General features: G+C 40.6%; 1 protein-coding gene across 1 annotated transcript in view; it reads left to right on the forward strand.

Annotated features, from left to right (window-relative positions):
- The first annotated feature begins 4,120 nt into the window (after positions 1 to 4,120).
- Positions 4,121 to 23,117, forward strand: part of LOC148871605 (ribosome production factor 2 homolog) — a 31,428-nt gene continuing 12,431 nt past the window's right edge. Inside the window, exons 1-3 of the mRNA XM_088971156.1 lie at positions 4,121 to 5,081; positions 21,285 to 21,359; positions 21,469 to 21,672. Of these exons, the coding sequence (XP_088827282.1) occupies positions 21,291 to 21,359; positions 21,469 to 21,672 (273 nt within the window). The 5' untranslated portion in view covers positions 4,121 to 5,081; positions 21,285 to 21,290. The remainder of the gene's footprint in view (positions 5,082 to 21,284; positions 21,360 to 21,468; positions 21,673 to 23,117) is intronic.

Here is a 23,117-nt window from a genome sequence, read left to right on the forward strand (position 1 = left end):
TGATGGCTAACTCTATGAAATTGAGATCTTCAATACATAAATCTTTGGTGTGTGGTGGTGATTTTTTCAAAGTTCATTGTTGTAGCCATATTTTGAATCTTATTATGCAAACTAGTTTGAACATTGTTGATGATGTTGATTCCAAGATTCGTGATTGTGTGAAAAATATAAAGAAATCAACTACTCGGAAGCATAAATTTTATGAACTTGTTGAAATAAGTTTTCACTTAAACACAACTAGAAGATTGATGTTAGATATGTGTGTGAGATGGAATTCAACTTATATGATACTTGAACATGTCATTTATTATAAGCAAGTCTTCAACATTAGGGGCAAAGGGATAATATTTTCAAAATGTTTATGCTTTCGGAAGAAGAATGGGAAAATGTGGATAAACTTCACAAATTCTTAAAGGTTTTTTATGATGTTACTTGCATGTTTTTTGCCACTAAGTACCATATTTTAAACATTTACTTTAAGGGAGTGTGGATGATTCACAAACATTTAATGTTAGTGAATAAGGAATCTCAGAATTTTATGACTGATATGGTTAGAAATATGAAGGAGAAATTTGATAAATATTGGGTTGAATATAGTATGGTTTTGTTTTGTGCTGCTGTGTTGGATCCTCATTGCAAGATTAGGTTAGTGGAGTATTGTTTTGATAAACTTTATGGGAATGAAGCCGATGAGCATGTTAATGCTATAATTAAAACTCTCCATGATTTGTTCGATGAATACAAATAAAATTTTTTCTCCACCTCCTTTATTGGATCTTCTAATCAGTTTGACATGAGTGAGAGAAATGATGATGGTGATGAGTTTGAGGATTATGAGCAATTTTTGAATTCAAAAAGAATGATTCAAAGTGAAAAAACTCAATTGGACCTTTACTTGGAAGAACAAAACCTTGATATCAAGGAAAATGTTGATTTTTTGAGTATTGGAGTATGAGTTCACTTAGGTATCCTGGATTGGCATCAATGGCTTGAGATATTTTGGCTATTCCTATTTACATAGTTGCATCCAAATCAGCATTTAGGATTGGAAAGAAGGTGATCAATCCTTAAAGAAATTCACTTAAATCCAAGATAATTCAAGCTTTGGTTTGTCTTGAAGATTGGCTCCGTGCACAAGGCTTTGTATTAAGTAATTTATTTATTATTTATTAAAATATATGATTCATTGAATTTTTTTAATATATTTTCCAATTGTATGCAGGGGGATCAAGCTTGTTAGGGGCTTCTTCAGGATCAAGCTTATTAGAAGATGATGAATGATCAAATAGTAGTGATGATGATAATGAAAATACTGAACTTGATGATATGTTTTAGGTATTATAATAACATATATTTCCGTTATTTATTTGTCATTTGACATGATAACAAATTACATATGTGACATGGGTACTGAATTTATCTCTTATTTTCTTTTGTAGGATGGCTTGGAACTTGGAAGTTGCGATGTTCAATCTTGTTGGTGAATTCAAAAATGAATAGAGATGGCTAAAACATGTTTTGTTTGATATGGGCAATGAAGTGGTCTTTTATTTTATTTTTTAGAATGGCTTGAAACTTGAGAGTTGGAATATTCCATCTTGTTGGTGAATTCAAGAATGGATGGATAATATGTTTTATGGATTTTGTTTGTCTTATTCAGTTTTTTTTTTTTTTTTTTTTTATGATTTTAGAGGAACATGAACTTGAAGTTATATGAATTTAGTTTTAGTGTGTCATGCTATTTGTAGGAATATGAACCTATATGATTTGGTCTCATGTGTTTTATTTTCAGGTTTTCCTCGTCTCATATGTTTTATTTTAGGTTTGGCCTTAATTGTATAGAAACAAGCAAACAACAGGGAATTAAAATGGATTGTAAGAAAAACATAGAATTAAAATGGATTATCATATGTTTTATTTCATGTTTGCCTTGGTTGTATAGAAACAACCAAACAACAAGGAATATATTAAACAACCTTAAAGAAAGTTGTTGATTCACTTGATTGTAAGAAAAAATAGAATAAAATTACCGGGCTTGGGCTTCAAGCTTTTTATCAGGGCCAGGCTCGGGCCTAACAAATTTCTATTCATGAAGAGTAAAAGCCCAGCTCGAGCCCAGCCCATGAACAGGTCTACTAAGTATCACTCCTACATTGGTTGGTCGTTCCTGCTAATTGGAAATGACTCCAATATCACTATAATGACCCTTGTGCAACCCAAGAGCCATACACATCTATAAATGGGGTGATTCACGTATTCGATTCATATATTAACATACTTTACAACTACAAACAACGATTGTTTTCTAGGTGGACGATGGAGCATAATGTTGTTACCACTGTCATTCTTTTACAGAGGGATATGCTTAACTTGATATTCCATCAATTGAATGCCCAAGATGCGGAGTGGATTGTGAGTGCCGGTAATGGCCTCTACCAGGAAATAATGGCTTTCATTGTACGTGGATATGAGGCACCATTTATTGGGGAACTCCATCCATCGCCCAACGTTAACATACAAACCACAATTGCTTTGGCAATTCACCACATCAGAGAAGCCCGCCATGTCTGTTTGTGTGGTAGATATCACATTCACAGAATACCAACACGTTCATAGGCAAAGTTGAAATCTACAAAGAGATGTCAATGCCTTGATGCAGGAGAATTTGGCTTTGAGGTAGTAGATTATCAAACTTGGACGTGAAGTCACACAAATGAGGGCGTGTAAGTAGTGTTTCAAGTAATCACCTGTAATAGGTGGAGAACGGTCCTCGTGGTCGCCTTTGATGTATGTGCTACCACGTATGGATTAGTCATAGCTATTAGCCGTATATTGTAATCAATAGGTGGATGGTCCCTTCCACACCCCCACTAGGGGTTTTAGGAACCCTCCTTTCCTTTAATATATTACTACATGTATGTAAAGATCTTCAGTTGCAATGGACGTATGGAAATTTTAAATGGAAGTGGATGTGTATTGTTTTTACATGTGGTGCACCTGTCATGTGCCAATTGGATTTATCTATATGTATACGTGCCAAACTATTGTATAGAACGTCACCAAACAATAATGTCAACGTTGAGTCAAGATCTCGCAAAGTATACGAGTGAAATCACTTTGAAGGACAATGTAGAAATACCAAAATTAATAAAAACACACAACAATCATCGCACTTCTCCATAAGGCTAGGGCTTCTTCGCCTCCCGCGGGGACCTCACCCCACGCCATAGGGGTGGTACCTTGCCCATCTACCCCCTAGGCTACTGTCTGAGACAATGTGTCAGAATTGGCAAAACCACCTATTAGGTGCTCCGGTGGGTGCTAGGTGTTCCATGCCAATCAAACCCACACCCTCTTATTGCCACCCATGCATCGAGTATCTTAACCTATTATGCCTGTCCAATGGCCCAATGACCCGAATTGACAGTGGGAAACGATGGTTTTGCCAAAGCACCATTTCCCATGTTGGCATTCTCTGTGAGCCTTGGGCTTCTCCACCTCTTATGGGTCCTCGGGGGAACCTCACCCCACGCAATGGGAGTGGTACCAACACCCATCTACCCTTGCACCACCCATCTAGCACAGTATATTAGAATTGGCAAAACCATCCACTAGGCACTCTGATGGGTGCAAAGGTATTCCATGCTGACCAAACCCACACCCTCCTATTATCACTCACCCACCAAGTATCTTGACCTGTTCCGCTCGTCCATCCGGCCAATGAACTAGACAAACGATGGGAAATGGTGGTTTTCTGAAAGCCCCATTTCTCATTGTTGGCTTTCTCCATGAGCTCGAGGCTTCTCCACCTTTCGTAGGGCCCTCGGGGGGTGATCTCACCCCACACCGTAGGGGTGGTACCGCCACCCATCTACCACATGCTACCCGTCCAGGACAATGTGTCAGAATTGACAAAACCACCCACTAGGTGCTCCAGCAGGTGTGGAGGTGTTCCACTCACCTACCAAGCATCGCGACCCATTCTATTCATCCATTAACCCAACTTTAGACCGACGGTCGAAAACAGTGGTTTTGCCAAAGCACCATTTTCTATCAATGGCCTTCTCTGTGAGCCCAAGTCTTCTCTGTCTTTTGTAGGGCCCCTAGGGGGACCTCACCCCATGCTGTGGGGGTGATATTGCCCACTTACTGGGCGCTTTGGCGAGTGTGGAAGTGTTCCACGTTGACCAAACCCATACCCTCCCATTGCCACCCCCCCACCGAACAACCCACCCCTTCCCCTCGTCCATCAACCCAACGACTCAGGCCGACGATGAGAAATAGTGGTTCTGCCAAAGCACTATTTCCCATGTTAGTCTTCTTCGTAAGCCCGAAGCTTCTCTCTCCCATGGGACCTCACGTCCCCGGTCAAATAGACTTATAAACGATATTCAAAAATCCATATTCAAATTTGAGATTCAGCATGATCGAATCAAATTTGGATAATTTGGATTGGATATTCCATCGACTTCAAATACCAATTTTCTACAATTTAATAATCGGATCGAATTTGGATATGCATTGATTCGATCCGATAAATATCATAACCGAATTCTCGATTCTCGATTCTCATTGAATCAAACGAACATGAACTGATGAACATTCGAACCTCTCCTCCAGTCTCCATCTCCTTTCAAACCCTAACCCTCCTTTCTTCGTCGCCGCCCGAGCAACCACCGTCACCAGCCACATCAGCGATTCGGCAGTCTAAAGTCGAGTACCGTCCACCGGCCACCACCCCTATTCCTCTGCCTTTCCTCGGTTCTCTCTCGTCTTTCATCTTCTCCTCTATCAAGTCTCGACTCAGCATTGCCGCCGCCCGAGAAACCACCATCACCGACGGAAACGTCAGTGACAGCGGTCGAGCACCGGTCACCGGCCACTATCGTCTCCTTTGACGCTGCTCGACGCCTCAAGGCCCTCAACCCAAGCTAATATTGCGAGAGTGCCATTGTGCCAACAGTCCAGCATCACCGGCCGGGAACGCACGACTGTCGTCGTCACACACTCACACTTGGCCCACCGCCTACAGAGTCTACTGTCTACGATCTCCATCTCAATCCCCTGCCTCTTTTATCAAGGTAAATTGATTAATTGATTTCTGAACGATGCTGATGAAGAATGTTCGTTTTTATAGAATAGATTACAGATAATTTAGAATAATGATTTTATGGTTAATGGTTATGTTAGTATGCTACATGCTTTTTTATGCTAATGCTAACATCATTTGATTTAGATAATGGTTTATTGGTTTCTGGTTATGAGTTAGATAATATCATTCCTAAATGGTTTATTGGTTTATTGATTCTCAGTCACAAATGAGAAGCACCTCATTAGATTTTTCAGCTCAGCTGTAGAGATGGTTATGTTTTGCTACTTTGATGAATATGGTTTGGACTATAATCTAAAGTAGTCAAGCAACTTATGTTTCTCCTTCTTCTGAAGTATTCAATAGAAAGGGATATGATGGGTCCAAAGCTGACATTTGGTTTTGAGGGGTGATCCTATTTGTTCTATTGGCTGGATATCTTCTATTCCGTGATCCAAATCTGATGGAGATGTATAGGAAAATTGGTAGAGGAGAATTTAAATGCCAACGTTTGTTTTGATATCATTTCATGAATGGCTGTGTTTGTTTTGATATCATTTCTCTTTCAACAGGATTTAGTGTATATATTTTCAAAACAAGAGAAGAAAGGATTATAATGGCTGTATTTGTTTTGATAGAAAATAAGAGAGAAGTAGGAAATTGAAAGAAAGCTCTAAGGAATTTTGTGGGGTTTAATTATAAATAAACAAGAAAACTAAAACCATGTATTAGAAGAAAATTTAGAAGCTTAGAACCGGTTAAATTTCAAAAGTTGTCTGTTGTAAAATAGTTAATCAAATCAGATTCGAATCAAATCCGATTCATATTCGAAAAGTGAAGTTATGAGTTGAATTCGAATTGAATGAATATTTGATTTGATAATCAAAATTGAATTTGAACTGAAATATTTGATATCCGTTGGATATTGAATTAAATTTGAATATTATTATTCACAATCGGTTTTGAATTTGAATTTATCTTGATTCGGTTCGAATTCGATGTGTTTACATGCCTACCGTCAAAGACAATGTGCCAGACTTTGGCAAAACCACCCCATTGGGTGCTCTATCGGGTGCGGAGGTGTTTTTTGCTGACCAAACCCACACCCTTCATTGCCATTCACCCACTGAGCATTCGGACCTGTTTTGCTCGTCGATTGGCCCAATTGCTCGGACCGGAGGTGGGAAATTGTGTTTTTGCCAAAGCACCGTTTCCCATTCTCTACCTCTTGTGGGGCCCTCAAAGTGACCTCACCCTACGTCGTGGGGGTGGTATCACTGCCCATCTACCCCCGTGCCACCTGTTTGGGACAGCATGTCAGAATTGGCAAAACCGCCCATTGGGCGCTCCGGTGGTGCGAAAGTTTTTCGTGTCGACCAAACCCACACACTCCTATTGCCACTCATCTACCAAGCATCTCCCCTTTTTGTCCGTTCATCGGCCTAATGGTTTGGACTACTGGTGGGAAACGATGGTTCTACCAAAGCATCGTTTCCCACCGTCAGCCTTCTTAGTGAGCCCAGGGCTTCTTCACCTCCTACGGGTCCCTTGGGGGGCCTCGCCCCACACAATGGGGATGATATCACTGCCCATCTATCCCCCGTGCCAGCCATCCGGGACAATGTGTCAAAATTGGCAATACCACTCACTGGGCACTCCGACGGGTGCGGATATGTTCTGTGTCGACCAAACCCATACTCTGTTGCCACTCACCCATTGTTGGCTTTCTCCGTGAGCTTGGGGCTTCTTTGCCCCCCACAGGGCCCTCGGGGGTGACCTCACCCCACACTGTGGGGGTGGTACCATCGCTCATCTACCCCCACACCACCCGTTAGGGACGTGTCAGAATTGGAAAAACCACTCATTGGGAGCTTTGACGAGTGCGGATGTGTTCCGTTCTGACCAAATCCACAACCTCGTACACCAAGCATCCTGCCCTCTTCTGCTTGTCCATCGGCCCAATGCTCTAGATTGATGGTAGGAAGCAGTTTTGCCAAAGCACCATTTTCCACCACTGCGCTTCCCTGTGAGCTTAGTTTGCCTCCACCTCCTATGAGGCCCTCGGGAGGACCTTACCCCACATCGTGAGGGTGGTACCACCACCCATCCACCCTTGTGCCACCCGTCCAGGACAACATGTTAGAATTGGCAAAACCACCCATTATGCGCTTTGACAGTGTGGAGGTGTTCTGTTTTGACCAACCCACACCCTCCTATTTCCACTCACCCACCAAGCATTTTGTCCCCCTTCCACCTGTCCATTGGCCCAATGGCTCGGACCAATGGTGGGAAACGGTGGTTTTGCCAAAGGCACTTGGAAGGCTAAGTATGTGTTTGGTTCCATGGGCAACGTTTATTTGTACTTTTTCACTTTAAACGTTTTTCACTTCAAATGTTTTTTGTTTTTGTTGTTTGGTTGTGCTTCACTTTAAATGATTTTTTCTCTCCACCTTAGATTAATACCCATTAAGGTGTTCCACATCAGCATTTGGTTTCAAGAAATGCTAGGGCATTGAGGGAAACAAGAATTTGACGTTTCCCCAAATGCCCCATGCACAAAAATAAAAGTGTTTCAGTTTTCTACCATTTATTTGATAAATAGTGAAACCAAACAATTGTTTCATTTTGCTTCATATGCAATAAATGTCAATGCCTATGTGGCGTTGATGTGGCAGCGTTTTTTCAATAAACGTCCACGGAACCAAACACAACCTAAGTGTCGCAAAACCGATATTTCTTCTTAAGGGCAGAACTCTTAGATGGATTTACAAATATTTCTAGGGGTAGTTAAGTTATTTTAGTGAACAAAAAATAATATTGTAAAATGTTAGATTAAAATGACTCAAGTCCATCATTAATATGAATTCCATTACAACAACATGCCAAAAAAGTTCGCTAGAAATAGGGAAAGATAAGTTAATCCAACACAAAAATGAAGGGGGGTGGGGGAAGTGTTCTAAGACAACCCTAAGACTATTGAATCAACGTAATGACCTATTATTTATAGAAGACTAGTGAGAGGAGAACAATAACAGAAAGAACAAAAACAAGTCGCCTAATTATAGCCATCCCTTTAATAGCTAGCTAGTTGATGGGCTGATTTCATGGATTCGATCTACCCCCGACAAACATCCACTACTTTCTCTAAATATCGAAGGCACTCCACAACATTTCCATGGCTATTTGCCAATGTAACCTCATCTAACCAGCTGTGAGGAATTGCCTATTCAAAAAATTTGCAACTGCCACCCAACTCATTTTTAGTTATTGGGTTTTCAAACAATTGCTCTGAAAGTGCGACAACACATGTCAACTCCAATCTACATACCTTACAACAATACTAACAAATAATATCAACCCACTGAAATATTACCTCAGATTTTAATCGGCAACTATAAAAATCTTCGAATTATTGGGAGTTGTTGAAATTTGAAGGATACATTTTCATTTGCGATAGCAATACTTAGTATATCACATTGTAAGCTATTGAGGGATTTATTTCCTTTTAGTCTAAAACAAATGCTGTCTATGAGTTCCTTGCTTAGCCAACCCATTTGCAGACCTCCTAACCCATCTTATATGGGTTTGCATATCTCTTGATATAATCTTGAATCTTCTGAGATCATTTCTAAATTGTCATAGAACTCCTTTTTCCAACTAGCTAACAACTATTTTGGAGTCTCCTTCAAGAATCAGCCTAGTAATTCCCATATCCTTAGCTTTTTGCACCCCAAGAATAACATCCAAGAATTCAGCTCTTATTGAGTCACCTTAATCAATAGGACCTGAATACAAGTCACATAGATTCCTATTCTCATCTCTGAACACTCCAATACCAAAAGGCTCTGGATTTTTCATACTACTACTATCAAAATTGAGCTTAATAAAGCCCTAAAGCAGAGGATTTCAAAAAGGACTTGAGGTCTTCATAACTAGGACTGAACTAGCAATTTCTTTCCATTTTCTTAGCAAATCATCCACTGAAAAAATCTGTAAACAAATCCAATGATTTCAGCCAATGTATCACCCTTATGTGAACCACTTGCACAACTTCTAAACTTCTCTCCTTAGCCAAAATAATCCTTGAATTTCTTTCTTCCCATAAAGTTCAGCAAACAACAACTTGAACACAACTCCACATAATCCTTCCCCCTTTTTGTTGGTCGTTTTAAGGAAGAGGAAGCAAACAAGCTTTGCATGTTTGGTGGGGGAGTCCACCATCAGCTTTACAAATAACACACTTGTGAGGAGATAAACATCTACTGGGTCTCTTTGTTTGAAGCAAATCTCCTATGTTGACTCTTTCCAAAAAAAAGCTTCCCAACAAAAACTCCCAACCTTTGGTGGGATAGGCTGACATCAAACTTCTTTAATAGGGAATGACAAGCATCACAAACCAAGGGGGATAATCGGTTGAGTTAGGGCTTTAAAGAAGGAAGCACAAGTAAAGGAGCCTAAAGGAGAGGGGGGGTCCAAATTCTATTGTTTATCTTTGTGGGTTCCAAGAAAACCCCATCAAGGATGGTCAAGATAGTCAAAGTACTGTCCAGTTCTGTGCCCATGATAGCTCTTCTCAAACCCAATTTCCATCCAAACCTAAAGTTCAAGTTAGAGGGTACAAGGAAAGTGGAAACCAAATCATTTTTAAGGGTACAAATAGAAAAAAGGGTTAGAAATTGGTCCTTCAAAGGAGAATTACCAACCGAAATTATTATTCATATATCTTGTAGTGGATTTATATTAGAGATGCAAATTGAACTTATCCATAAAAGCAAAATTATCAACCACATAGGACCTACGATATGTCAGGTTGCTAACTATAATTATGATGAAGCAAAATTGTTATCAAACAATATTATATTCTGAATACAACTTAAAAAAGAAAAAAAAATTAAAGTCAGACTAGAATGCCTACTGACTGAACACAGATAAACAAACTTTCAGATAATGTAAGAAAATCTACCTTGGAACTGCTTTAATAAAAATTAAAGCTGGAAGATGAGTGTAGTCCCAACAATATATCCAAAAAATGAGTGAAAAAGAATGCAAATATTGAGATGAATGAAAAAAAATAGAAAACATAAGGTAATAAAGAAAACCAGACCAAAAGTCTAGTCTTTGATTTAATACAACTTGCTCTCAAAAGAGATATTAACAATGACATGAAGATGCTACTACACAACTCTCTATCGGCTCATGTTTTGCCAATGAAGTAGTTGTAGCATTAAATTATCAATTAACCCATCTCAATGAAGTTGGATATAACAAGACTAAAAATCTTAACCCTAATGTAGAGAAGCAATCTCAGTAGCTCTGGATCCTCTTACTTAACCCATCTAATACAGCCTTGACTTCCTTCAGCCCATGAAGAACAACAAATACTCGGTTGGTAGACTTGTTGAACTATAACACTGCTCCCAGCTTCTCGGGTGAAGGTTTCAAGTGATCTAGCAGCATAGACCCACTGAACTGAGATATTCGCTATTCGGTTGATAGACTAATAAACAACACCCGAAAACCAAATAAACTCCTCGAGCGAATGAAACAAAGGAGTGGTGGGAATCAGTCCCTAAATAGCTTATAGTGTGATACTAAGTATTGCTATTGTAAACGGAAATATATCCTTCGAATTTCAACAACTCCCAATACTCCGAAGATGTTTTATAATTGTCGATTAAAATCTGAGGTAATATTTCAGTGGGTTGATATTATTTGCTAGTTGTTATAAGGTATGTAAATTGTAGTTGACATGTGTTGTCGCACTTTGAGTTGGGTGGTGGTTGCAAATTTCTGGAATGGGCGATTCCTCGCAGGTGGTTAGATGATGTTACATTGGCAAATAGCCATGGAGATGTTGTGGAGTGCCTTCAATATTTGGAGAAAGTAGTGGATGTTAGTTCGGGGTTAGATCGAATTCATGACAACCCATCAACTAGCTAGCTGTTGGTTCAATAGATCAAGTTCATGAAATCAATCCATCTAAGAATTCATATTAATAGTAGGTCATTACGTTGGTTCAGTAGTCTTAGGGTTGTCTTAGAAGACTTTCCCCACCCCCTTCATTTTTGTGTTGGATTAACTTATGTTTACCTATTTCTGGCGAACTTTTTTGGCATATTGTTGTAATGGAATTTATATTAATGGTGGACTTGAGTCATTTTAATCTAACATTTTACAAGATTATTTTTCGTTCACTAAAATAACTTAACTATCCCTAGAAATATTTGTAAATCCATCTAAGAGTTCTGCCCCTAGCAAGAAATATCGGTTTTGCAATACTTAGGCTGTGTTTGGTTCTGTGGGCGTTTATTGAAAAAATGCTGCCACATCAACGCCACATAGGCGTTGGTTTTTATTGCATATGAAACAAAATGAAACGATTGTTTGGTTTCATGGTTTATCAAATAAATGGTAGAAAACTGAAATGCTTTGGTTTTTGTGCATGGGGCATTTGGGGAAAAGTCAAATTCTTGTTTCCCCTTAATGCCCTAGCGATTTTTGAAACCAAATGCTGATGTGGCACACTTTAATGGGTATTAATCTGAGGTGGAGAGTAAAATCGTTTAAAGTGAATCCTAACCAAACAACAAAAATAGGAAACATTTAAAGTGAAAAAGTACAAATAAACGTTGCCCATGGAACCAAATACATACTTAGTCTTCCAAGTGGCTTTGGTAGAACCACCGTTTCCCTCCTTCGATCCAGGCCGTTTGCCAATGGATGGGCGGAGGGGGGACGAGATGCTTGGTGGGTGAGTGGAATTAGGAGGGTGTGGGTTTGGTCAAAACTGAACACCTCCGCACCCGTCGAAGCTCACAATGGGTGGTTTTGCCAATTCTAACACGTTGTCCTGGACGGGTGGCACAGGGGTAGATGGGCAGTGGTACCACTCTCACGATGTGGGGTGAGGCCCCCCCGAGGGCCTTGTAGGAGGTGGAGGTGGCCCGAGCTCACAGGGAAGCGCAATGGTAGAAAACAGTGCTTTGGCAAAACAATCGTTTCCCACCATTGATCTAGGCTGTTGGACTGATGGATGGGTAGAAGGGGGTAGGATGTTTGGTGTACAAGGTTGTGTGTTTGGTTAGAACGGAACACATCCACACTTGCTGGAGCTCCCAATGGGTGGTTTTGTCAATTCTGACACGTTCTGAATGGGTGGCGCGGGGGTAGATGGGCGAAGGTACCACCCCCACAACGCGGGAGGTCCCCTCGAGGGCCCCGTGTGGGGCAAAGAAGCCCCGAGCTCATGGAGAAGCTAACGGTGTGTGAGTGGCAATAGGGTGTGGGTTTGGTCAACACAGAACACATCCGCGCCCGCCGGAGCGCCCATTGGGTGGTTTTGCCAATTCTGACATATTGTCCCGGATGGTTGGCATGGGGGTAGTTGGGCAGCGATACCATCCCATTGTGTGGGTTGAGGCCCCTGAGGCCCCTGTAGGAGGTGGAGAAGCCCTGGGCTCACGGAGAAGTCTGATAATGGGAAACGATGTTTTGGTAGAACCATCGTTTCCCATGGGTTCGGACCATTGCGTTGATGAACAGACGGAAGAGGGATACTTGGTGGGTGAGTGGCAATAAGAGTCTGTGGGTTTGGTCGACATGGAAGACCTCTGCACCACCAGAGTGCCCAGTGGGTGGTTTTGCCAATTTTGACATGCTGTCCTATATGGGTGACACAGGGGTAGATGGGTGGCGGTACCACCCCCACGATGTAGGGTGAGGTAACTTCGACGGCCCTGTGGGAGGCAGAGAAGCCCCGGGGCTTCTAGAGAAGGTCGACAGCGGGAAACGGTGCTTTGCAAAACCATCATTTCCCACTGTCGGTCCGGGCCAATCGATGAGCATAACGGGTCGGGATGCTTAGTGGGTGAGTAGTGGCAATAGGTGGGTGTGGGTTTGGTTGGCACGAAACATTTCCACACTCGCCGGAGCATCCAGTGGGTGGTTTTGCCATGGAGAAGGCCGACAGTGGGAAGCGGTGCTTTGCAAAACCACCATTTCCCATCGCTAATTCGTGTGGTTGGGCCAATTGATGAGCATAACGGGTCGGGATGCTCGGTGGGTGAGTAGTGGCAATAGGTGGGTGTGGGTTTGGTTGGCACGAAACACGTCCACACTTGTCAGAGCATCCAGTGGGTGGTTTTGCCAATTTTGACACGTCCTTAGGCTTGTAAACGGTATTCGAAAATCCGAATTTGTTCTGTTAATGAAATTTCCTGTTATTGATAAAAGAACAGAAGGGATGTAACCTTGTTTTCTTATATAATTTAGAATTTTGGGTATATGGGTTGACCCATTTGGTTATGGCATTTGAGATCGAGGAGAATTTAAAAACATTTTACGCTTGGGTTAGCGGGTCAATATTGGATGGGTCAAGGTCAGAGTGGGTTGTGACCCACTCATTTTCCATATGGGCTGATAATGATTGGTCCAATTATCCATTGTACCAAAATAAAACGGTTAATGTGGGTTGGGTTGAAGGTGTACAAATCAAATTAAAACGGCTGTCTTATATAGATCTGGCAATCCATTGGGTCACATAAAGAAGGTTAGGGTGGGTTGGGTTGAAGGTATACTAGTATAGGGGTCATGGTTTAGGGTTTGACGCTTTGAATGCTACTCTGCAACTCTCTCAGTCTTTGCCTCTGTCTCTCTGCCTATTTGCAAAGGAGACAAGGAAGCTTTGAGTGTCATGGGGGGTTAGCTCTTTTCTCTAGTAATAAGTGTTGATTGGTATGTGTTCCTTCTCTTTCCATGGGGTACTGCTTGGTCTGGTGAGGTTGCTGTATATATAGGATTTGAAGTTATATGCGAAAATTGTTTCCTCCTTGTTAATCACCTAGGCTCTAATAGAGTGCAGATATAAATATGTAGAGTACATTCTGGTCCATGCAAATGCAAAGTTGGTTTAATTTTGCATTGATAAGTTTACTTTTTTGCCAAATGATTTTTAGTTGTAATGGGTGCAGACACAAACTCCTAGATTGGAATCTACCTTTTTTTACATTGACCAACTTTGAGTGCAAAGTTTGCATCCATTTTTTGGTTGCAAACTTTACTCTCATTTTCGATGAAACATGATTTGAAACATGTCATAGTACATAAATGTACTCTTATCAAACACCAACAAAATTGAACCAAAGTGCATTGTTAAAGTGAGCCGAATAGGGGTAGTTTAGTCATCTTATGTTTGTTAAGTAGTTTGCTTATGTGGCAGTTTTATTAGAGATACTCTGCCCCACACTTAAGTAAGGGTAGTTTAGTCTTTGTAAAGGTCATTATAATCTAATAAAGATTAAGGGGGTTGACTGTATGGGTGGTCCATCAGATTTCGACAGACCCTCATTTTCTTTCTTCTTCTTTTCTTCTTCTTCTTCTTCTTCTTCCTCCTCTTCCTGGTTCGGGTTACTGTAGCAGCATTCGAAACATGGTATCAGAGCCATGTTCCTGACCTACTTTAGTTGGTAAAGCACCTCAACAGTATTTGTGACTCTTCTTCCTTCGTTTCTGATCAGTCAATGGAGAGAACTGGTTCGTCCTAGGTCTGAAACATCACAGCTCGTCTCTCTCAGTTGCGCATAATCTTCTTCATCAAGAAAAGTGACTTCAGCTGTGAATGGTTGGTTGAGACTCTCAAAGGAAGGTCGGTTATCTCTTCTTCTTGTGTTGCTGGTATTTCTGGGTAGAAACCCTTCAAGAAGTTGTTAGTACTGATCAGAACCTAGAGAACTAGGTTCATTGTTGCCCTAGAACGGGCTGTGTGTACAGTAGCCGAATGGTGTAGGGGCTGCTGTAAGTTGTTGAGTGGTGTTAGGGCTGCTATAAGTGGCCGAGTGGTGTAAGGTGTAATGCTGTGACATAGCTGAGTTTTTGTGGTTGTGTAGTGGCCTCTTAAAAATGTTAAACTAGTCTGAACTGGGTGTAATAGGTTTGACTATGTTGTGGTGCTTGTGTTGCACAATCCTTATTGAGTGGTTGTAAGAGGGCTTACATGTGATTAGTGAGTGTTAAATTGATACTTATGTGGTTCGTGGTGTTATGAAATCAGCAGTAGTGTGAATAAGAACAAGGTGTGTGTACCCACTGTTGTGTTTAGGGGTTGCTATAGGTGCTAGAACATCAACTTTTGAATTACAGCAGTCAGCTTGTTGCTGAGAATTCAGGTTAGAGGCAACTGTGAAAGAGTACAATGGCAGCAATAGGAGATGGGTTTAATGATCAGAAACCTAATGTGGTGGTTTCCCCTGACTACCTAGGTGTACAAATGCCCTCAATTAAATTGAATGGGGAGAACTGTGTTCCATGGGCTAAATCAGTGGAAGTTTTCCTCAAGGCAAAGAGGAAAGTGAAGCACATAAAAGATGAGAAACCACTGGTTGACTTCCCAGGGTTTGGTGATTGAGAATAAGAAGATGCTCAAATCATGACTTGGCTATGGAACAGTATGGAACCCAAAATTAGTGCCAACTTCATGTTTCTTGATACGACTAAGGATATATGATTACATGCTAAGAAGTTGTATTCTGGACAAGATAATACAACAAGAGTATATCAACTTAGTACTTTGATTTGCAACAAGGAGACAAAACACAAAGAATACTATGCCTGCATGAAGAATATAAGGAATGAACTCAATGTCTATCATCCCCTCACTCTAGATATTAAGGTTCAACAACAGCAAAGGGAACAACTAGATGTTACAAGATTCTTGGTGGGGCTGAAATCGGAGTATGAACCAGTTAGAGCCCAAATATTAGGGAGCTCCACCCTTCTTACACTTGAGGAAGTATTCTCACAGTTTCGCATAATTTCTTTGGGACAGACAAAGAATTCCACACAGTCTGATAGATTAGCACTTGTGACAGCTAGAAGAGGTGGATACAGTACAAGAGGGGGAGGACATGCCTCCTGAGGAGGCCGTGGCAGCTCCATGATTGGTCGGGGTGGTCGTGATTCAGGGGGAGGTCGTGGTAGAGGGAAGAATAACTTTGCAAGGAAGTGTACTCATTGTGGCAGGGAAGGGGACACAGTGAATTTTTGTTATGACCTACATGGCCCTCCCTCTAAATGGGCTAATCATGCTGTAGCAGGTGAGGTTGACATCAATGACAATAAACATGCAGACCGAACTCCTCTCACATCTACATCTACTTCTGGGAGGGAGATGGTGAGTGTTTCGCGTGATGAGTATGAACGGTTCCTTCAAACTATTTCACAGCATACCACTGCCACATTTGCCCACTCTGGTATTGCTTGCATGTCATCTAAAACCTCTCCTTGGATTATTGACTTTGGAGCCTCAGATCATATGACCGGGACTCTAGGTGTGTTCTCTTCTCTTTCTGAAACCTCCACATCACAAATTGTTACACTTGCCAATGGGTCCTCATCTCCCATCTGTGGTGTTGGTAATGTTGACATGGCTTCTGTGCTCTTATCATCTGTTTTGTATGTACCTAAGTTTTCATTCAATCTTATGTCTGTTAGTAAAATAACCAAAGCCCTTAACTGTTCTGTTACCTTCTTTCTTTCCACTTGTGTTTTTTAGGATCTCAAGACGGGGATGAAGATTGGTGGGGGGCATGAAGCTGGTGGATTGCATTATCTACGGTGGTGGATCTTTAATTGCTCTTCAGACCTCACTTACTCCTCTACAATGGCATTGCCGACTGGGACATCCATCTCTCAAGGCTCTCAAGATATTGGTTCCGTCATTGAGTCATTTGTCAGTTTTGTAATGTGAGTCATGTCAGTTTGGGAAACATCGTCGTGTGTCTTTCAGTCCAAGAGTTGAGAGTCGTATGTTGAGTCCTTTTTCTTTGGTTCATTCAGATGTTTGGGGTCCAATCAAAATAGAGTCTTATAATGGGTACAAGTATTTTGTCTCTTTTATTGATGATTGTTCAAGAATGACATGGATTTACTTAATGAAAGAAAGAAGTGAATTATTTTCCATTTTTAAAAAATTCCATGCTGAAATACGCACACAATTTGGTGTTCCAATCAAAGTTCTCCGTTCAGATAATGGTCGTGAATACTTTCTTACTTCATTTCAATAGTATTTAGAACAACATGACATTATTCATCAAACCTCATGTGCATTCACCCCTCAACAAAATGGGGTAGCTGAACGGAAGAACCGTCAGCTTCTTGAAACTGCTCGGTCTATTCTTCACCGCATGAATGCTCCTAAATGGTTTTGGAGTGATGCTGTATTCACTGCATGTTTCCTCATTAATCGGATGCCCTCTTTCATTCTTCCTGGTTAGTCCCCCTTCTCTATCTTGTTTCCCACTTTATCTCCATTTCCATTAGCTCCTCGTGTCTTTGGTTGTGTGTGCTTTGTCCACAATCTGATTCCTGGAATAGACAAGTTAGATGCATGCTCAATTAAATGTGTCTTCCTTGGCTACTCTTGGACTCAAAAAGGGTACAAGTGTTATAATCCCATTACCCGAAAGTGCTATGTCTGCCCTGATGTCACATTTTTTGAGTCTGTACCCTTCTTCTCAAGTCCTGAAGCACCTTCGTCTCCACCCTTGCTTCCTTTTCCTCTTCCTGTCAGTGATCCAGTTCCAGATGCTGTTGTTGGAGTAGACTCATCACCCCATTCAGTGCAGATCACCACCGAACGACCACTGATCCGACAAGTGTATACACGTCGAACGACACCGGCCCCTCCAGCTTCTACCTCATCTGCGGATCCTCTCATGGCTCCTATTGCTGAACCTTCAGACCTTGACCTACCCATTGCCTTACGGAAAGGTAAACGCAGCTCTACCCTCCATCCCATTTCCAATTTTGTTTCATTATCTCGTCTTTCTACCTCACATCGCCAGTTTGTTTCACTTTTGTCATCTATTTCCATACCTAACAATGTTGAAGAAGCTCTTAGTTCACCTGGATGGCAGTGGGCAATGGAGGAGGAACTTTATGCTCTTCAACATACTCAAACGTGGGAAATTACTACTATCCCACTTGGTAAGCATGCTGTGGGCTGTAAATGGGTGTATACTGTGAAATACTTGCCAGATGGTAGTGTGGAGCATCTGAAGGCCAGACTTGTTGCTAAAGGTTACTCACAGTTGTATGGAGTGGACTACATGGAGACATTCTCTCCTGTGGTTAAGATTGGTTCTGTTCGTGTACTAATTTCCCTGGTAGTTATGTATGATTGGCCTCTGTTTCAGCTTGATATAAAAAATGCCTTCCTCCATGGTGATATGGTGGAGGAGGTATATATGGAGCAACCACCTGGGTTTGTTGCTCAGGGGGAGGATGGTAAGGTGTGCAGACTGAAGAAGGCAATTTATAGGTTGAAGCAATCACCACATGCTTGGTTCGGGAAGTTCAGCGAAGTGGTGAAGAGTTTTGGAATGAAGCAATGCTAGGTTGATCACTCAGTGTTCAGTTATGACTCAGAAGTTGGGAAGATCTTATTAGTGGTCTATGTGGATGATATTGTCATTACTGACAGTGATAAATTGGGGATTTGCAAACTAAAGGTATTTTTGCAAAATCATTTTCAAACAAAAGACCTTGGAACATTAAAGTATTTCTTGGGAATAAAAGTCGCCAGGTCAAAACAAGGTGTAAATCTGTGCCAAAGGAAATGTGTTCTTGATCTATTGGAAGAAACATGACAGTTAGGTGCAAAACCGGTTGAGACCCCTATGGAACCAAATGTTAAGTTGAGCAGTGATACAAGAGAAGTATTTAAAGATCCTGGAAGGTATAGACGACTAGTGGGAAAGCTGAACTATCTGACTATCACGAGACCCATATCTCCTTTGCAGTCAGTGTGGTGAGCCAATTCATGCAAAACCCTCGTATACCTCACTGGGATGCAATTCTTAGAATTGTAAGGTATCTGAAAGGAGCTCCAGGCCGTGGGCTATTGTATAAACCAGGAGTAAAACTTGAAGTAGTTGGGTATACAGATGCAGACTGGGCAAGCTCAATGAATGACAGAAGATCTACTACAGGCTATTGCACATTTCTTGGAGGAAATCTTGTGACATGGAAGAGTAACTAAAGCCGAGTATAGGGCCATGGCACACACTACCTGTGAATTAGTGTGGTTGAGGAATTTCCTACAAGAAATTGGGTTTCACATGGATAAACCTATGAGATTGTACTGTGACAATCAAGCTGCACTCCATATCTCTTCCAACCCTGTCTTTCATGAGAGAACAAAGCACATAGAGGTTGATTGCCACTTTGTGAGGGAGAAGGTTCTTGCTGGAGAGATAAATACAAAACATGTGTGCTCGAATGATCAGTGGGCAGATTTGTTTACAAAAGCTCTAAGCTCAGGGAAAGTGAACTATCTATATAACAAGCTGGGATTATATGCCATATATTCTCCAGCTTGAGGTTGAGTGTTAAAGTGAGCCGAATAGGGGTAGTTTAGTCATCTTATGTTTGTTAAGTAGTTTGCTTATGTGGCAGTTTTATACGAGACTGCCTCACACTTAAGTAAGGGTAGTTTAGTCTTTGTAAAGGTCATTAGAGTCTAATAAAGATTAAGGGAGTTGACTGTATGGGTGGTCCATTAGATTTCGACAGACCCTTATTTTCTTTCTTCTTCTCTTCTTCTTCCTTCTCTTCCTGGTTCGGGTTACTGTAGCAGCATTCGAAACATGCATATATGCACTGAACTGGCATTTGCACTCTTACCAAACGGAGCCCTAAGAGTTTTTCCTCTTGTTCTGCTTCAACAAACTGGAATCTTGTGCTTATTCAATTATGTAACAAAGTTAAGGTTTCAACATTCAAGGAAAGCTTTGTTAGAGGGACAAGAGAAACAAAAATTGCAGCAGTGATGGATCCTTGGCCTTGCTTTCTGCCACATAATCCTTTTAGTGGAAGATATTGATCCTGCTGTGTCAATATTGGTGTTGGAGCTAATGAAGCCTTTCTTTGGTCTCCCTAGTTGCTTTTGCCTCTTCCCTGTTCAAAAAAAAAAAAAAAGAATCTTTGCAGATACTCTTCTCCTTTACACCCCTTCCTTCTGTCCACATCAACTTCCTTTCTCATGCTGATGGTAATCTCTAGTTCCTTATGTCCTTCCTCTCTTTCTTGGATTCTGTCTTGTTAATAAATTACTGTTTCTTCTGTTACATTGACCTCCGAGAGCTCCTGTTTTATTTGTTCTCTGCTTCTTTATTCGTTTTGTTTTTCTTAGTGGTGAATTGCACATTCTTTGCTCTGTCTCTTTAGGTTCTCATGTTCTGATTCTATAAATTTCCTCACTATGTCATTCTTCCTGTCCCCTTTTGGCTTCTGCTTACTATTTACTGTGGTACTATCACTACGTCTGTGATTTCTATTTGTAAGTTTGTCAACTCTAAGATTGATGGTATTCTATTTGGTGCATGTATAGTAGGATCAAATGCCATCTATGTTGGGCTATTAAAAGGAAAATTTAACAAAGTCACTGAAACTTAATCTGTCACTGCCTGCCTGCTGTGATGGGTCAATGCATGTGTTGTTGGGTGGGCAATCTCTAAGCAGTTATTAGTTGTTTTGTGTATTAAGTTTTTGGATGGACTTTGTGTGTTAATTTTTGTAGCATAACTTTTGAGGATGGGAGTTAATCTCTGCAGATTTGTCCACTAATTACAGGATATCTGCCTGTAAGATTGCAATTAAAATAAAAAAATTGTCCCTGTAAGATACTTAACTCATCTCTGCATTACCCATTTGACACTGACATTCTGGAAATCCGAATCCAGATGTTGTTATCAACTGTTGTGATTAAAGAATGCGTTTTCTAAATTGTATTAGAAATTACTGCACATAATGGCAATTAAAAGATGTCTACCACAATGCTCCTTGGCTTATCTATATCTATACTTTCCTTTTATCTTTGTGATCTCATGGTTTAGGAAAAGGAGTATCTTCAGGGTTTGAGAATGATATTTGTTGTGTTCTTGATCAAAACAATCATGGCCAGTGTTTTGAAAGGCATGGGAGGTGTATGCCTCCAGGAGAGGTGCCCCAAAAATGTCCTGAGGTGTTGATACCTCTGAGGCGTAGGCCTCATGTGCAAGAGCCGTATGCCTCATACGCCTTTATATGAGGCGTGCTAGAGATGTATGCCTCATACACCTCATGCATTAAGTATATAACTATATATGTATAAGATATATGATGTCATGATATAATATGATGTGATTTCTTCTTGTGCTAGTTAATAATGTTGAAGATTTCAACTCCAAAAACAGCAAAATCCAAACGAGTGCTTGAAAAGCGTGCTCCCAAGCTTGTAAGCTCCTATGGGTTACTTTATTTTTCAGTTTTTCTCAATCAGGAACTTTCCATTATCTATCATATGGACACTTGAACTGATTTTATATATGAATTCTGTCATGCAGGTTGAGAATGGGAAGAAAACACTGATACTACAAGGAACCAAGACCAGCAATATATTAAATTCTGTTTTGACTGAAATTTATCATCTGAAGAGGGACAGTGCGGTTAGGTTCACCCGTAAGAATGAGAATATCAGGCTCTTTGAGAATGGTGGAGAAACTTCTTTGGAGTTCTTTTCACTTAAAACCGATTGCAGTCTCTTTGTGGTGAGCAGAGCAAACCTAGGGACATTTATTTTTTGTTTTTTAATTTAACCCAGTTTTATATTTTGTTGCTGATGTTTGGATGATGATGGAACAAGTTAATAACTGGAAGTAGTTATGAATTTGCCTTGTATGATATGAATGAAGTTTGCTGGGTAGTATGTTTGAGTGAGATAAATAGAAAACATGGCATTGTGGTGCAGGACAAGGAATAATATCTCAAAACTGTAGGTAGACCAGCTTTGGATACTGAGTTAAATTGTAATTACATATCTCTTAATTGATCCTAGTACTAAAATAAAAGTAAGTGCCTCAACAAAAATGAATGCTACTGTCTGTAAAGATGCTTATTAATTAAATTCTGTCTGCAATAATTCTTTCCATGAGTTTGAAACTTTCTTGCTAACTCTATCATGTAGTTTTGACTCTTAAAGTTAGGGGTGCAACTTGGACAGGCCTAAGCTAACCTTGGACCAACCCCGCCCACAATTTTACACAACTTGGGCTTGGATTTTTGGTCCTTGGGCTAGGCTTGGGGCCAAAACTCAGAGCTTCCCTATTTTTTGGGCTGGGCCCGGTCCTAGCCCTTGGGGAATGTGTTGATTATACATATGTGATTGACTAACCTGAGCTTGGCCTGGGCTTGGACCCAAGCCAAGTGTGCCAATGTTCATTTTGGGCAGGGCCTGGGTTGGATAGGTTGGGTTTGACCTTCGGCTTGGTCGGGGCTCAAGATTTAGTTCAATTCTTAGGTTTGGGCCTAGTTTCACCTTAAACCCGGCACAACTTGCCTGACTTGCTCCCCTTAAAGTTTACAAGGCAACTATGTAGCATATACTTTTAAAGGGATGCTTCTTTTATTATTTCATAAAATATCATTCTATATTTCTGCAAATTTCACAATGTTTCCATCATGTCTAAAACTTTTACAATTTTTCCATATGACATTTCTGACATATTTCCTATATTTTGATAACTGATATTTTCACCAACACTGATTTAAAACTTGGTTTTGATGTATTTGTATTGTTAGGTTTTCTTTTGTTCAATGGTTGTGCTCAGTTACCATCAAATATGGAACTTAGTAAAATTGTTTTTGTTTTCCAAATACCTGATTGTTTCTCATTTGCATTAGTGTTTCTGTTGTGCTCTATTTTTGTTCAATTGGTGTATAGTCCTCTGCTTGAATTATTGAGTGGGCTTTGTTTTTATTTAATGCTTTGCTAATAACTTGGTAGGTCCCCGTACAATATGTTTTTTTCTGTGTTCATCTTAATAGCACTGTTGTGGATTAGATGAATGACTGTAAACTTACTCAAGGATGCTGTTTGCACATGTTATGTTGTAGGGTTGTCCTTATTCCATGTATAAAGTCATTGAATTGATTATCATTGAAGTTTCACATTGAGTTTTCATGGTGGATTTTAGTTATGAGAATCTCTATTAAT

This window comes from Nelumbo lutea, chromosome 2 (genome assembly GCF_056320005.1).
Source record: "Nelumbo lutea isolate HS-2025 chromosome 2, American lotus-T2T, whole genome shotgun sequence".
Taxonomy (NCBI): domain Eukaryota; kingdom Viridiplantae; phylum Streptophyta; class Magnoliopsida; order Proteales; family Nelumbonaceae; genus Nelumbo; species Nelumbo lutea.